The following is a 15,014-nucleotide window of genomic DNA, read 5'->3' as shown; positions in this document are numbered from 1 at the left end:
GACCTTGGTGCCATTGCAGATAGTTCTCTGAAAACATCCATTCAGGCTACACGGCAGCCATCTTTGTGCAAAAACTCACTGGCTGTGTCTAGACTGGCAAGTTTTTCTGCCTTTGCGGAAAAGCTTGCCAGCTGTCTACACTGGCCGCTTGAATTTCCGCAAGAACATTGCCGATCTCATGTAAGAAATCAGAGCTTCTTGCGGAAATACTATGCTGCTCCCGTTCAGGCAAAAGTCCTTTTGCGCAAAAGGGCCAGTGTCGACAGCTCAGATTTGTTTTGTGCAAAAAAGCCCCGATGGCGAAAATGGAGAGTGGGGCTTTTTTGCGCAAAAGCGCGTCTAGATTGGCACGGACGCTTTCCCGCAAAAAGTGCTTTTGCAGAAAAGCGTCCGTGCCAATCTAGACGCTCTGTTCTGCAAATGCTTTTAACGGAAAACTTTTCGTTAAAAGCATTTGCGGAAAATCATGCCAGTCTAGACGTAGCCACAGAGTGTCCACACCTCAAGCGTGTTTTTGCGCAAGTAAAACGAAAGAACAGAGGGATTTTTTCTGGTGTAGGAATTCCTCCTTCTGTGAAGGATAACTCCTTTTTGCACAAGAGTTCTTGCACAAAAAGGTTGTGTGGATGGGCAACAGGGTTTTTTGCACAAAAACAGGAAAGAGGAAAAAGCACAGGTGCCCTGGTGGCTATTCTGTGGATAGCTATCAGCACTTCCTTTCGAGAGAGCGTCCATGCAGTGCGGACGCTCTCTTGTGCAAATGTGCATCACTTTTGATGCGCTCTGGCAGTGTGGACACACTCTTGCGCAAGAAGTTTTTGCAGAAGATCTCTTCCGCAAAAAGCCTGTAGACATAGCCTCAGTGTGCAGCAGCAGTCAGAAAAGCAAACAGAATGTTAGGAATCATTAAAAAAGGGATACATAATAAGACAGGGAATATTTATTGCCTCTGTATAGATCCATGGGACGCCCACATCTTGAATACTGCATACAGAAGTGGACACCTCATCTAAAAAAAGATACCTTAGCATTGGAAAAAGATCAGAAAAGGGCGACAAAAATGATGAAGGGTTTGGAACAGGTGCCATAGGAAGAGAGATTAAAAAGACTGGGACTTTCCAGCTTAGAAAAGGAGAAATACAACAGAGGTCTATAAAATCATGATGGGTGTGGAGAAAGTGAATAAGGAAAAGAGATTTACTTGTACCCATAACGTAAGAACTAGGGGTCACCAGATGACATGAATAGGTAGCAGGTTTAAAAACAAACAAAAGGAAGTATTTCTTTACACAATGCATAGTCAACCTGTGGAACTCCTTGCCAGAGGATGTTGGGAAGACCAGGACGTAACAGGGTTCAAAAAAGAGCTGGATACATTCATGGAGGAAGCAAGGGAAACACAGATGCCTTCAGAGTGTAGTGAGTAAGACTGGCAACAAGAAGCAAACTAATGTGACCTTGCTCAGACCCATCATGTGCCTGCCTTGCCAGGCTGTTTTCTTTAAAGCAGCTCCCCAGAAAGCTGTCTGCACATCCGTAGCAATGTCTCTCTGGGGGTTCCTGCAGCACATCTGCCTAGAATCCCTTTGACCTCCAGTTTTGCCCTTTGGCTGCTGGTGTTTGTCAGGGTCCCCTCTCGGAGAACTCCTGGGCTGGCTCCCAGCTTCCTCCGAACTCTGTCGAAGGGTCTTATCCCGCTTCCTTTTCCTCGCCGACTCCTCACCTGCATTTTTGTTGCTGGCCCTTGCAAGGTTAGCCTACGTCGGCCAGACAACATGCAGCTGCCCACTCTCTACATCTTCCAAGCCATCGCTGCTCCTGGAACGGACTGGCATCTTTGCTGGCAGAAGCCCAGGACTGGGTGGCCCACGGAGACCAAACTTCCCCTGCGGCCCCCACGGAGGATTTCCTCCAAGTGCATTAGGAGGAGCATTGCCAGCCGAGCTAGGGCAGTGATTCTTCCCCTTCATTCGGCACTAGGGAGGCCACACCTGGAGTACTGAGTCCAGGATTACAGAAAGGCTGTGGACAGCCCCCAGGCCCCTGCCCGAAACAGGACCAACCCCAACTCAATCAACTCAGCCAGGGCTTTGTCAAGCTGAGACTTAAACATCTCTAGAGATGGAGATTCCTCCCCCTCCCTAGGGAACCCATCCCAGTGACCCCCCCCCACCCTCCTAGGGAAATAGCTTTTCCTAATATCCAACCTAGACCTCCCCTATTGTAACTTGCCTAGTGTGGGGATGGAAGGACATCCCTAGAGGGCTTTACGTCCCAGCTTGACAAAGCCCTGGCTGGGATGATTGAGTTGGGTTGGTCCTGCTTTGGCAGGGGGCTGGACTCGATGACTCCTGAGGTCTCTTCCAGCCCCGGGATTATGTGATTCCATGATTCAGGCAGGAAGCCATGTAGGGAAATGTCCCTGCTTGCTCTCTGGGCTTTGCCTGGTGTGGGGATGGAGGGACATTGGTTTCCATCCCAGCCAATCTGCTGCTGTTTATCCTCCCACCCCCCAAATCAATAGCAGCTTTGGACAGCAGCTAGAGAACTACAACATGCCTGCACATGACACGTGACCAGGTACACACACACCCCGTGTTCAGCTACACAGCCCATGTTCAGAAGGGAGACAAGGGCTGCAGAGACAGAAAAAGGAGGAGCATAAGGCCACGGCAGAAAGAAGGCAATGAATGGATGGTGTAATGCCGCTGGCTGAGCCGCCTTTGCAGGGTGGATGGGGGTAAGCCACCCTGCAAAGCTAGTTGCGACGGTCTCTGAGCTGGATTCTGACATGGCTTGTTGTCTTTCAGGTGGGCTGATGGCAGTGGCGGGTTCCGTTGCGACGTACCCAGTAAGCAGATCTTTCCGTACTCTAAAGAAATCGCCTCTTGGCTCACTTGCCAAGCCCGCGTGAATTGGAGTCTGGCCGCTTCCACGCCTGATCCCCATAGATCAATGGGAGTTAGAAACCCAGCGGCCCAATTCCGTCCCATGACTACGGGGGGAGCGCCCATATTCCTCTCTCCTCCCTGTTTTGTACGTCGTCAACGTACTGCCCTTCCCCTGCCGTGTCTGATCGGGGTCCTGAGTTCGTTGGGGAATCAGACGCAGGGCGAGCGTGGCAGGCTGGGAGCCCACAGTTCTGCAAGGGAATGAGCAAACGTGCCCAGCCGCGGGTGTTTGTTACTTGCACTTCTGCACAGCTTTGACCCTTTCCCATTCACTGCTCCTGCTGCCCCACGGGGAACAGTCTGTCCTGTTTCGGACTGAACAGAGAACTCACTAGAGCTGGCTTGGAGCAAGCGCCCCTACACTTGGAGGGGCTAGCTGAGCCCAACACTAACCGGAGTGTTGCCAGTGGTGCTCTAGTGAGAACGGGCCAAATGAAAACTCTGCATCTGGACTCCGGAGGGGTTTGGAATCCTGGATGCAAATCCGAATGTTGGGTGGCTGGTGCCCGGGGCTGGATGAAGCATCTTGAGATGGTTGAAACTGGATCCCGAAATAACGGTCTCTCTCTCTCTCTCTCTCTCTCCCCGCTCAGTGCACCAGCGGCCCCGTCGACGGTAAGTTTCTCACCGTAGAAATGCCCATTAATGGGTTGTTGGTTTTTTTCAAATAAGTCCTTTGCCTACCTTTCCTCCATGATCTCCTTTTTCTCTTTTGAGCAGAAGCTGCCGTGTGTGCCCCAGTGCAAAGGTACGTGAGCCAATTCTTTCGGCATGACGCATGTTGGTAAAGGGACATTGCTTTGGATGGCCAGATAATGATACTCGCCCCATTTCTGCAGCACCTTTGCTCGTGGAGGTTGTATTTCCTAGGGCCTCTCCCAGCGTGCAAGGAGGGGAGGTTTACAGAGCAGCCAAGTGGAAGTAATTTGAGAGATTGGGCATAGTCAGGACGAGCCCGAGAAGAAGGGCTTCTCAGAAAGCCAGGACTCTCAGAATCGTAGAGCACTAGGACTGGAAGGGACCTTGAGAGGTCATCGAGTCCAGTCCCCTGCCCTCGTGGCAGGTCCCAGCACCATCTAGATCAGGGCTACTCAACTTTGGAAGCCCCAGGGGCCACAACGATACTCACAGCACATGCCTAGGGCCACAACTTCAGTGTGGTTGCATAGACATGCAAATATATATGCAAATATAGGCAACAGCTTCTTTCACACTGACGGGCATGAATACAAAGCATGTCCCACAATGCCCCGGTGCTCCCGGCACCTCCTCCCTGTGGGCTAGAAACACTGACACCCTGTACCTGTCTGTTCCAGCCAGCCCGTCCGCTTGCGTCTTTCAATGCTCACCCCGCCTGAGAGATACCTCGCCGTTGTGTTCCCACTGGAGGCCACGTTCCAAGGATCCCACCCGTGGGCTGCGTGTTGAACTCCATATAAACCCAAACCGCACCGTGGGCCACAAACAAACGGGCCGTGGGCCACACATGTTGAGTAGCCCTGGTCTAGACCATCCCTGACAGGTGTCTATACAACCTGTTCTTAAATATTTCCAGTGATGGAGATTCCACAACCTCCCCAGGCAATTTATTCCAGTGTTTCACCACTGGACAGGTAGGCAGTTTTTCCTAATGTCCAATCTAAACCTCCCTGGCTGCAATTTAAGCCCATGTTCTGCTGTGAAATAGTTACCACTGAAAACAGCTGCTGCATTCAGACCTTGTGAAGACCCGAACTCGGCCCGATGGAAATAATTATTAGACACTGTGCCCAGGACTTGAATAGACCCACTCTTTGTCCAGATTTAATTTGTTTTCTGCAAATGTCTCCATTATTTGTCAGCGTCCACAGAGTAGCTTTGGCAAATCGTTCTTGGGCATTCATGTTCACCATTTCGTATCTCGTATTAGATCTCTGTGTTGTGTGATTGGTCACCAAAGTCACACGGTGCTGTTTCTGTTCCCTGATGGGTGGCCTGAAACTTTTTAAAGCGAGGAATAACAAATCACTAACTGCAGTAGTGAATACCTGAATGGATGAAATGTTACGCTTTAAATCTGGAATTCGCTAACGTTTCCCTCAAATTCAGTGGTCATCTGACAGCTCCTGAAACATCCAACCCCTTGGATCATGGGGAGTTGAATGTGGGGTTTTTTTTGCAAAGATATTTGTGGACGTATGTGTGATATATTTTGCTGTTCACCCGGTTCTGCCACTCGGTTGTGAGTCAGGTGAGGCTAACACAAAAATTGAGATAATTCCTTTTGCCCTCCAGCGTCAGCGAGGAGACACTCCTTAAAATCGCCAGGGGCGAAAGTTCTCCCTGCAGTATCGCTTTTGGCCAATATGCATGTGCGGAGGTAAAGCTGCTTCTTCTCTTTCCATGGGCATGTGCTTATTTTCCACTGTAATAAAGCCCGTTAACATCAAAGAAATCCCGTCACCTTTCTCAGCACAGCTGGTTACCCCCGGAGGGACCAACACGTGGGGTGTGTCTACATTCTCAGATTCCCAGTACCTTGCCCGTAAGGTTTCGAGACATGAAAAATGGCCCAACATTCCTTCTGTGTGTGAGCTTCTGTGCCCTAGGAGAACCTTAACCAATACACCAATGATTAAAGCGCTGTGCTACAGTCAAGAGCCAGCCAGCAAATGAACCCTGCTCTGCTGAAAGGCTGTATAGAACTATCGTAAAATTACATAGTTACCGGTAGATCTTGTGTAAAACCGAGGTTGGAGTCTGAGATTCCATCTGCTTCCAAAATCTTGATCTAGACTGTGAAGGGTGTTCCATGGGCATCCCTCCTTAAGTTAGCCAGATCCCAGCTGGCATTTCGACACTGTGTTTGAAGAAAATTGGTGGGCCCTACCATTGCATGACCACCCATCCCAATTCCTTTAGGCAGCATCTTGATTTTGATGGGGCAATACTATTGTTTTCAATCCTAATTTATAAGGCGGCAGGACAGTGAAGGTTTCAGGAACTAATTAGAGCCCAAGAAATGTCGTTTACAATGTAGGGACGAATGTGTTTGTACCATCAGCCAAATCTCCAGAGAAGGAAAACCTCGCTCACCAGAGCCTGCACTTGAGCAGAAAGAGAACTGAGATCTTAGAATACTTACGCAAAGTAGCTCACGTCTGTATTTCAAGGTTGCTATTTCACTAGCAACTTTTCCCAACCATCTCTAGTGCTGTTTTTTTGTTTCCATGAAAAAAACTGAACAAAACCATTTTTGTTGAAATTTTTCTTCAAAGCATGTTTGGCGTTTTGGTTTTTGGATGGTAATGTGAACAATTTAACTAGATTGGGGACGTTTTCTAGGGAAATTTCCATTTTGACAGGAAAAGGTTTTGTTGTTGTTGTTAAAAAAATGTTTACCTGCTCTAAGCTCTTCCCTGATTTTGCGGGAAGTGAAGGTTGGTGTATCTGGAGTCAGACATAGCCACACCTCTGAATTTAATCCTAAGTCGAGAAAGAATCTAAATAGGTATAACCTGACACTTTCTTTTGACTCCTCACCATGGGCATGTCTACAATGGGAATTATTTTAAAATAACGCCCCTTATTTCGAAATAAGGTGAGCGTACATATAGCAAGCCCATTGTTTCAAAATTATTTTGAAATAATGGGCTTGTTATTTCAAAATAATAACTCCTGCTTGTGATAAGGAATAATACTTATTTTGAAATAGTTATTTCAGAATAGCATTAGTGGAGACACTCAGTTGCTGTTATTTCGAAATAACGACTCCCCAGAGTCATTCAAAGTACATAACGGCTGTAATGGGTCAGACCAATGGTCTATCCAGCCCAGTGTCCTGTCTGCCGACAGTGGCCAATACCAGATGCCCCAGAGGGAGGGAACACAACAAGTAATCCTCACATGATCCCTCTCCTGTCACCCATTTCCAGACAAACAGAGGCTAGGGACACCATTCCTACTCATCCTGGCCATTGATGGACCTAACCTCCATGAATCTATCTAGCTCTTTTTTGAACCCTGTTAAAGTCTTAACCTTCACCACATCCTCTGGCAAGGAGTTCCACAGGTTGACCGTGCTGAGTGAAGAAAAACTTCCTTTTGTTTGCTTTAAACCTGCTGCCTATTAATTTTATTTGGTGACCCCTAGTTCTTATATTGTGGAAATTAAGGAAAAGTTACTTACTTTTCACTTTTTCCACACTAGCCAAGATTTTATAGACCTCTATCATATCCCCACTTAGTCTCCTCTTTAAGCTGAAAAGTCCCAGTCTTTTGAATCTCTCTTCATATGGGACCCGTGCCAAACCCCTCATCATTTTTGTTGCTCCCCAGTGCTTCCTGGGGCTCTAAGTCAAGGTAGCGCGTCCACATTCAGGGAGCCTGCCTCAGACTCATTTCGAGGCATCCCTGTAATCTGGACACGCTATTTCAAAATAGTTATTTTGGGTTCCCAAACTGGGGTGTGTGAAGAAATTCCAGGAGGGACATGAGGCGACCCAGCTCCCCGCCCCCCCCCCCCCCCCCCCCAATCAATCCCACCTCAAGTTTTGCTGCTATTTTTGTTTTTCAGCCCTGGTCAGTTCCTTGCTTAACAAGTTTTGCTGCTATTTTTTTGGGTGGGGGGCATGAGGGTTTCTCAAAAATCAAAAAGGGGGCGTGATGCCGAAAAGTTTGGGAACCACTGGTTTACACTATGTATCATTAATTCCCTTTTCTTTTCCAGAGCGCTTGGCTTCAGGTTTTCAAGGATGATTTCCTTGCGTCCTTGCATTCTTGCCTCAGCTCCGTACCCATCAGTCCTATGGATTACACATATTCCATTTTGTTCTTTTCCAAACTCCAAACCAATCTACTTGCAGCTGCCCTGGAGAGTTTCGGTAACCCGGTAGGTACCATATATCTGATGGCTAGTTCCTCCGAAATGTTCACGCCAGGGGATGCTAGGCAAATGAGACACCCATGAGATTTCACAGTCAGTATAGCCGTTCAGCTACTATATTTCGGTCATTGTATTCCCACTTGGAGTAAAGGTAAAGAATGGCACATCTCAGCCAACCTGGGCTTCAGAGCATGCCAGAGGTCTCTACCACCGGCAAAAAATAGTTCCAAGCTACATGACCAAAATTACTAGACGATATAAAATATGTTATACAGTAGAGTCCTAATTATCCGACCTAAACGGGACCGACACGTGGTTGGATTACCAAATATGTCGGATGATAGGGACTCTACTGTATGTGTCCTGGCCCCTTCCCTCCATGAAGCTCCCGGGTGCCCGGCCCTGCTCACTGCCCCGTCGCTGTCCTGGAGCCACTGATGTCGCTCCTGCTGGCGCCGCTTTGCCCCCGGGAGCTGCGGGGTCAGATAAAGCAGAGTGTCGGATTACCGAAGGACGGATAATCCGGACTCTACTGTACCCGATGTTGTTATTATTTGCATTGCGGTAATGTCCAGCAGTCCCAGACAGTCCCCATTGTAGTGGGAGAAAACCAGCTGGATTTGTGTTTGTTTGGAAGTTGACGTCCATGTGACTTCATACGTTTTCTGCTTGTTCCTTCCCTGCAGGTCTCTCGCGGGCCTCTTTCACAGGAGTGGAACGTGATTTTCTTCAGTGGCATATGGGAGAAACTGCTGCAATTGCCTGAGGCCACCAGCCCCTCTGTGTTAGCCCAATGGCTCCCCAAGAGACTTCAGCCATTTGTGGTCAACCCAAAGGTCTTCACTTGTCTGCGGACCAAAAACACCTCCTGTGAACGATTTCACAAGCTGTGAGTGGGAGCACGGACCTGGGGAGGCTGCCATATTGTGGGAACAGCCAGCCTACCCTCACTCTATCCCGCAAAACATGAACCACAGCCTCACTTGGTGTGACGTTGAAATGCCATTGGAGAATTAAATTCATTCCATTCGCGTGTCCGTCTGAAGAGCCGGCTCAAAGCCTCCTTAATATAGTTGCCATTGTCCTAAACTCTTTCCACAATAGCCAATACCCTACAACAGTCTGAAGTGTCTCCCTTTGCCCATAATGACACACACTTTAATGTATCCAGGTCTCTACAGGGGAGGGGGTCACTTGATGATTCCCTGCTCTGTTCACGCCCTCTAGGGCACCTGGCATTGGCCAGTGTCAGCTAGACGGGCCTTTGGTCTGACCCAGTATGGCCGTTCTTAGGTTCTCTCCTTTAAGGCTGACAGGGGTTAAGGATGGGAGGGACAGATGATTGAAATGCCTTGGAAAAAAGAGTACTGTGAATTAGTGTATATAACCCGTGGGTTATACAAGTTTTTACAAACCCCGCCCTCCCCTCCCCCGGAGTATACAAGTTTATTTTTACTCACCTGTGCTGCGCTTTCCGTTTCCCCCACCCGGAGATGTAGTTTATCCTGATATGTGCAATTACCTTAAAGTAGCGTATATAACCCGCAGGTTATACATGTCCGCGGGTTATCTACAACTTTTTTTTTTTTTTTAAATACACAGTCAGGAAAAACCGTAGGTTATGCACGAGTGTGGGTTGTATACGCTAACTGACGGGGGTAATTCTTACCAGGAAGGAATATTACTGCGCCTCTGAATTTTGTTTGGTGTAAGACAGATGGTGTGAGCAGGTAACCGCTTGAGTTAGAATTAAGCCATGTCTGAAATACAGGGCTCTCTCTTCAGAGCCGCTGTAAGTGAATATTCTCCAGTAGCTCTTAGCTCACACTGTTATACAGCCACCAGTGCCGTCAGCATTTCGGAGGGGAGGGTGATACTGTACTGGATTGAGATCAGGCCTTCTAGACCAGCAGTTTTCAGACTATGGGTCATCACCCAGTTTGGGCCGTGGAATGTCGAGCGCTGGGTCTCGGTGCTGGAGGGGGCTCAGGTGACCAGTGAGGGGGGCTAAGGCAGCTCCCTGCCTGGCCTGGCACCGCAGACTGCGCTGCACCCTAGAAGCCACCGGCAACAGGCCCAGCTCCAGGTGGGGGCAGAGAGAGAAAGCACACAGAGCTCTGTGCACTGCCCCTGCCCTGAGCACTAGCTCCACACTCCCATTGGCTGGGAACCGGCCGCTGGCTGCTTCTGGGGCGCAGCCTGGTCTGCGGTGCCAGGAGAGGCAGGAAGCTGCCTTAGACCCTCCTCCTCCCCCTCGCTGCACCTCTGACCGGGAGCCTTTCAAGGTAAATCCCTCCTGCCCCAGCCTGAAAGCTGCAGCCCCCTCCTGCACCCAAAGCTCTCACCCTCAGCCCCACCTCAGAGCCCGCACTCCAGTCAAATTACACTGGGTTGCAGCATCAACAATTTTCTTCAACTGGGTCACGAGAAAAAAAGTTTGAAAACCGCTGGTCTAGATCCACGCACGAGCCTCTTCACACTGGCGAATGTAGCTCCTCCGCGTACTGCCATTGACAGACAAGGTGATGTGACAGACACACACGCGGTGCGTGCAACCTGCAGCCGTCACCGGTGCATTTTCAAAAGGGTGCCGGTGGCATTAGCAGCATGATCGCCACAGGGTTGAATGGGAGTAGTCGTGCAAGCCAGTCCCATCATATGACTTGGAAAACGGACCAACGGCATTAGCTCAGAACCTCCTCTAGACCCTGCTCAATGAGTAGCGTGATGCCGAGTACCGCCGGCAGGTGACCTGTTTCTGAAAAGGAGGGAGCCCTTCCGGGTCTGCCTGAGTCTGAAATCTCTGCTTTTGCTTCCAGAGTTGCTTCCCTGAATGGCATCTATCCCAACCTCACAGCGGAAGACCAGAAGAATATTTACAAAGGGCTCAAATATTATCTCAAAGGGGATGGTAAGTGACTTCCCTCCACATGATGTGACAGACCCAGGGTGGCTGGCTACTATAGTCTGGTGAAGGGCAGACATGCCGGGAGCTGGGCGAATGGTTTCCAGTTTCCTGACTGCACTTGCCAGAGACTGTGGCCCAAGGCTGGCAGAAGCCTGAGGTTAGTTAAGAGTTTGCCTGAGGCAGCAGGCTAATCAGCCACCAGCAGCCAATTAAGGCGACTTCAGAAGGTTTTTCCTCAGGTAAAGAAGAGGGAAGGAGAAGAGGGACAGACTGAGAGGAGGAAGTATGTGGCAGAGAGCTGAGGAAGGAAAGATTCGCTCCGGTGCCAGGGAGAAGGTTCTAGGAGTGTTTGTGGAAGTAAAGGCTGTTGAACTGAGGCGAGAGGAAAACCCTGACCTACAGGGCACGGCTGGAGCCTTGTCCTAATTAGAAAGTGGAACAGTCTTGAAAACAATCAGATATAAGATTAGACACAGGCTCTCTCGTGGCTGAGGTGCCGCAGATTTGCAATGTGCCCATATACTCATGAGAGGGGGCGCGTCGCATGATAATGGACCACCAAGAATAGGTTCCTTGCCTGGACGGGGTGATAACACGGGGCTCTCTCATACAATGAGCACAATGATTTACATTCTGGCCAACCAAACGCCTAGCTGAAGCCAGTCCAGAATTTGGTCCACGAACCACTTCTGTTAACTCAGCTGGGGGAAGGGAGCCAATTAAGATGCCAATGTGTGTCACATATTTCGTCTAGCAGAAGGTGCAGCATACACACAAACTTGAATGCACGCAAAGAGACGGTGGAGCATCTACAAAATGGCAGTGAGACAGCGGTGGTCAAATGTTCCTAAGGCCCTATCACGGGGTAGACTCACCACCATAGCGCCTCCAGCGGGCAGTCCTGGGAATTAGCTTGTTTGGCTGGCTAGACGCCTCCCTCTGGCTGGTGCCGCCTCGTGTTTCTCTTTGTCCACAGCATCCTCTTCAAGACACGGCCCTCTGGCAGTGCCCGAGCCCCCCTTCTGGGGGTTGATGTTTGCCCTGCTTGCACTCCAGGGTCCTATCCCTCCCAGGGGTACCCTGCTCTCCTCCCAGGGAACACCCAGGTCCCCTGGCCCCACCGTGCCTCAGTGACCCATGGCCAGTCTTCATCTAGCCCCTGCCTCAGGGGCAAACTGCCGTCTGACATGGCCACTCATCATGGGCAAAGGGGTGTGGACCTGCTGCCCCGTCTACCACAGCTGCCTGTCTACAGCCTGGGAGCTTGCTTGGCCAGAGCCTCCCCAGCTCTGCCATCCTTCCCCAGCCCTGCTCTGCCTTCAGAAAGTCTCCTGCTTCCCTGGCAGTCAGGTCCCTCCTGCTCTCTGTCCAGAGCAGCCGTCAGTTCTCCCTCTCCCCCCAGGAGCCCTTCTTTATATAGTCCCCAGCTGGGCCCTCATTGGCAGAGCTACCTCAGCTGGGGCTTCGCTCTCAGCCCTCACTCAAGGCCTGGGTTTTGCCCTTAAAGGGCCAGTGCAGGGCAAATGCCCTGTCACAGGCCCTCAGAGAACTAGCCGGATATGCAGATAGGGTTGCCAGATGGTTGAAACAAAAATAGTGAACACCCCCCCCCCCAAAAAGGGAAAAAAATCTGTTGGGGGGGGAAAGGGGGGGAAGAGACCAAAGTTGTTGAGCAACAAAACAAAACAAAAAAAGACTCCAAGGACTTATTAAGCCAAAAAAAAATTAAAATAAAACAGCATATCCCTTTTAAGAGTGAGTACAGGGATAGGAAAACAGGAACGGTTGCGGGGCGGTCCTTAGGTCGGCAGCCATTTTGTGCCGGCAGCCTTGGGGAACCAGGTAAGCATGGGGGCTGGGATCGGGGGGCTGGGAGTGTTGAGGGCCAGGGACGGTTCGGGGGGGAGGGAGGCCGGGTGCTGAGTAAGTGCCCGGCATTTTCACCTCCTGGCCAGGGAAAAATTCAGAGAACACCAGACATCTCAGGTGTCCGGTATTCTCTGAATTTTTTTACTGGACAGGAGGTGAAAATACCGGACTGCCCGGGTGAATACCGGACACCTGGCAACCGTATATGCAGAGTCCTGTGTGGACACAAAATTGGTATCTGCATCTGCAAAAATGAGGGCAAATCTGTGCCTATAAAGTGGATAGCCACAAATTTGCAGGGTTCTAGATCCAAAATTTGTGTCCATATCTGCCACAGTATCCATAAAATGAGCTGCAGACATCCGTGGATCACAGGGCTCTACAGAGATGCACATGCGCATTTTCTGTTCCATGTGCAGCTACTTGCTGAATGCACAAATGTGGGGTTGTCTGTACTTGAGAGTTTGAATGGGGGAAATATATGGTAACCTATCACTTCGGGATCTGAGGAACACAGATACCCTGATGATGAGTGGCTAGAAAATGTTTTGAGACAAAACAAACCTTTCTCTTCTGCAAAGTTAAGAAACAGGAAGCAAATGAAGAGCTGAACTATCTGGTTCGTGTTTAATTGTTTGTTAATGTGAAACAGCCCATCATGTGTGGTTGCATTCAGGATTGTGCAAAACCAGCACAAATGCATGCCTCTACAAGTGGAGAACTCAAGATTATGCATGAATACAAACACAAACTCTTGGGGAAGTCTTCGGTTAATTTATCTCTGCTCGGCATTCCGAGACGATTTCAGACTGCAAGTTGAAGCCTTGGTTTTACAAGGGGGTTGTCCATATTTTGCAGGATCAAAACCGAATTGCTACAATGCCCCTCTTCCAAGCCAGAGCGCCACTGCTTGGTTTGCGAATTACCTGGGTTCCTATCTGGAGCATGCAATAGTGGGAGACCTCCAGCTCTTTGCTGATAAGCGAACTGTAAGTACACGCTCAGCATGGTGGAGGAGAACATGCAGTGTGCAAAACATTAGCTGTGCAAATGAGTCTGGGGCAAGATGAAAGCAGCCGGCCTCATGGTAACCTGCTAAATCTCTTCCTCTCCTGACTGACGCCAGGAAGATGCAAACATTTTTTTAACGTTTTTTTTTCTTGACCCTCTGAAATGTTTTACTTCATTTGCTATATACAGCAAAGGGTCTGTGGGGGTCTTCTTTACACCCAACTCATTTTGTCCATCTCTCGTTATAACAGAGTCACGTTTCTGTTCTTGCACTGAAATTGGCTTCCTGGTAAATCCTAGAAACCAAATTGGAGTCAGCAGCATCAGCAGATTTTAAGGCGAGGCTGGATGGCTTTCTAGACGAGATGTTACAGCTCAGACAAAGGCTGTGGGTTTCCTGCAGAAATCATTTGATGACTTTTTTGACTTGTGTTATTCAGGTGGACAGGTCAGATCATAGAATACTAGAACACTAGAACTGGAAGGGCCCTTGAGAGGGCATCAAGTCTGGTCCTCTCCCCTCGCGGCAGGGCTAAGCACTGTCTAGATCAGTGGTCCCCAATGCGGTGCCCGCGGGTGCCATGGAGCCCGCCGGGGCATTTATGTGCACCTGCCGAATGATCTGGGCTGGTCCCGCCCGCAGCGCATGGGCAGCTCCACCTGTAGATGCCCGGCACATGGGCAGCCCCGCCCGTGGGCGCCCAGCGTGTGAGCGGCCCTGCCACCGGACACCCGGCAACCCCTAAAGGTTGGGGACCATTGATCTAAGTCATCCCTGACAGGTGTCTGTCCAACATGCTCTTAAATATCTCCAGAGATGGAGATTCCACAAGCTTCCTAGGCAACTTATTCCAGTGTTTAACCACCCTCACAGTTAGGGTACGTCTAAACTACGATTTTTTTTTCGAAAGAGGATATGTCAATTCTGTGGGCATTTGCATATCTTCTTCCGATCGCTTTTTCGAAAGTGGGTCTTGCAAAAGTGAAAGTAGTCTGGGTGCGTTTTTCTCAGGGAAAAAAAACCCTTTTTTCCAAAAAAACCGCTCTTCCTTAAAAAAGGAGGTTTACACAGTTTTTCGAAAAAGCGTCCAGACTACTTTTACTTTTGAAAGACCCGCTTTCGAAAAAGCGACTGGAAGAAGATATGCAAATTCCCACCGAATCTGCATATCCTGTTTTGAAAAAAAACCCCGTAGTTTAGACATACCTTTAGGAAGTTTTTCCTAATGTCCAACCTAAATCATCACGGACCTTTTTTGTATTCAAACATATTATTTGATTCATCATATAGTTGAATAGATGATCACCTGCAGAGAATTTGACACTAATCATACCACACCCAGGTCATAAAAAAAAAAGCAAAAACAAATTTTTAACGTTTCAGAGGCCTGATTTCCAAAGATGCTGAGGA

General features: G+C 49.3%; 1 protein-coding gene across 1 annotated transcript in view; it reads left to right on the top strand.

The window, feature by feature from the left end:
* MSLN (mesothelin) overlaps positions 1-15,014 on the top strand; it is a 42,162-nt gene that overhangs the window by 7,223 nt on the left and 19,925 nt on the right. Inside the window, exons 3-10 of the mRNA XM_075899814.2 lie at positions 2,811-2,851; positions 3,545-3,566; positions 3,672-3,699; positions 5,226-5,310; positions 7,660-7,821; positions 8,502-8,704; positions 10,635-10,726; positions 13,451-13,581. Coding sequence (XP_075755929.2) covers positions 2,811-2,851; positions 3,545-3,566; positions 3,672-3,699; positions 5,226-5,310; positions 7,660-7,821; positions 8,502-8,704; positions 10,635-10,726; positions 13,451-13,581 — 764 coding nt within the window. The remainder of the gene's footprint in view (positions 1-2,810; positions 2,852-3,544; positions 3,567-3,671; positions 3,700-5,225; positions 5,311-7,659; positions 7,822-8,501; positions 8,705-10,634; positions 10,727-13,450; positions 13,582-15,014) is intronic.

The sequence above is a fragment of the Pelodiscus sinensis genome, chromosome 15 (genome assembly GCF_052426305.1).
Source record: "Pelodiscus sinensis isolate ZL-2025 chromosome 15, ASM5242630v1, whole genome shotgun sequence".
Classification (NCBI taxonomy): domain Eukaryota; kingdom Metazoa; phylum Chordata; order Testudines; family Trionychidae; genus Pelodiscus; species Pelodiscus sinensis.
This window is presented reverse-complemented; position numbering and strand designations above follow the sequence as displayed.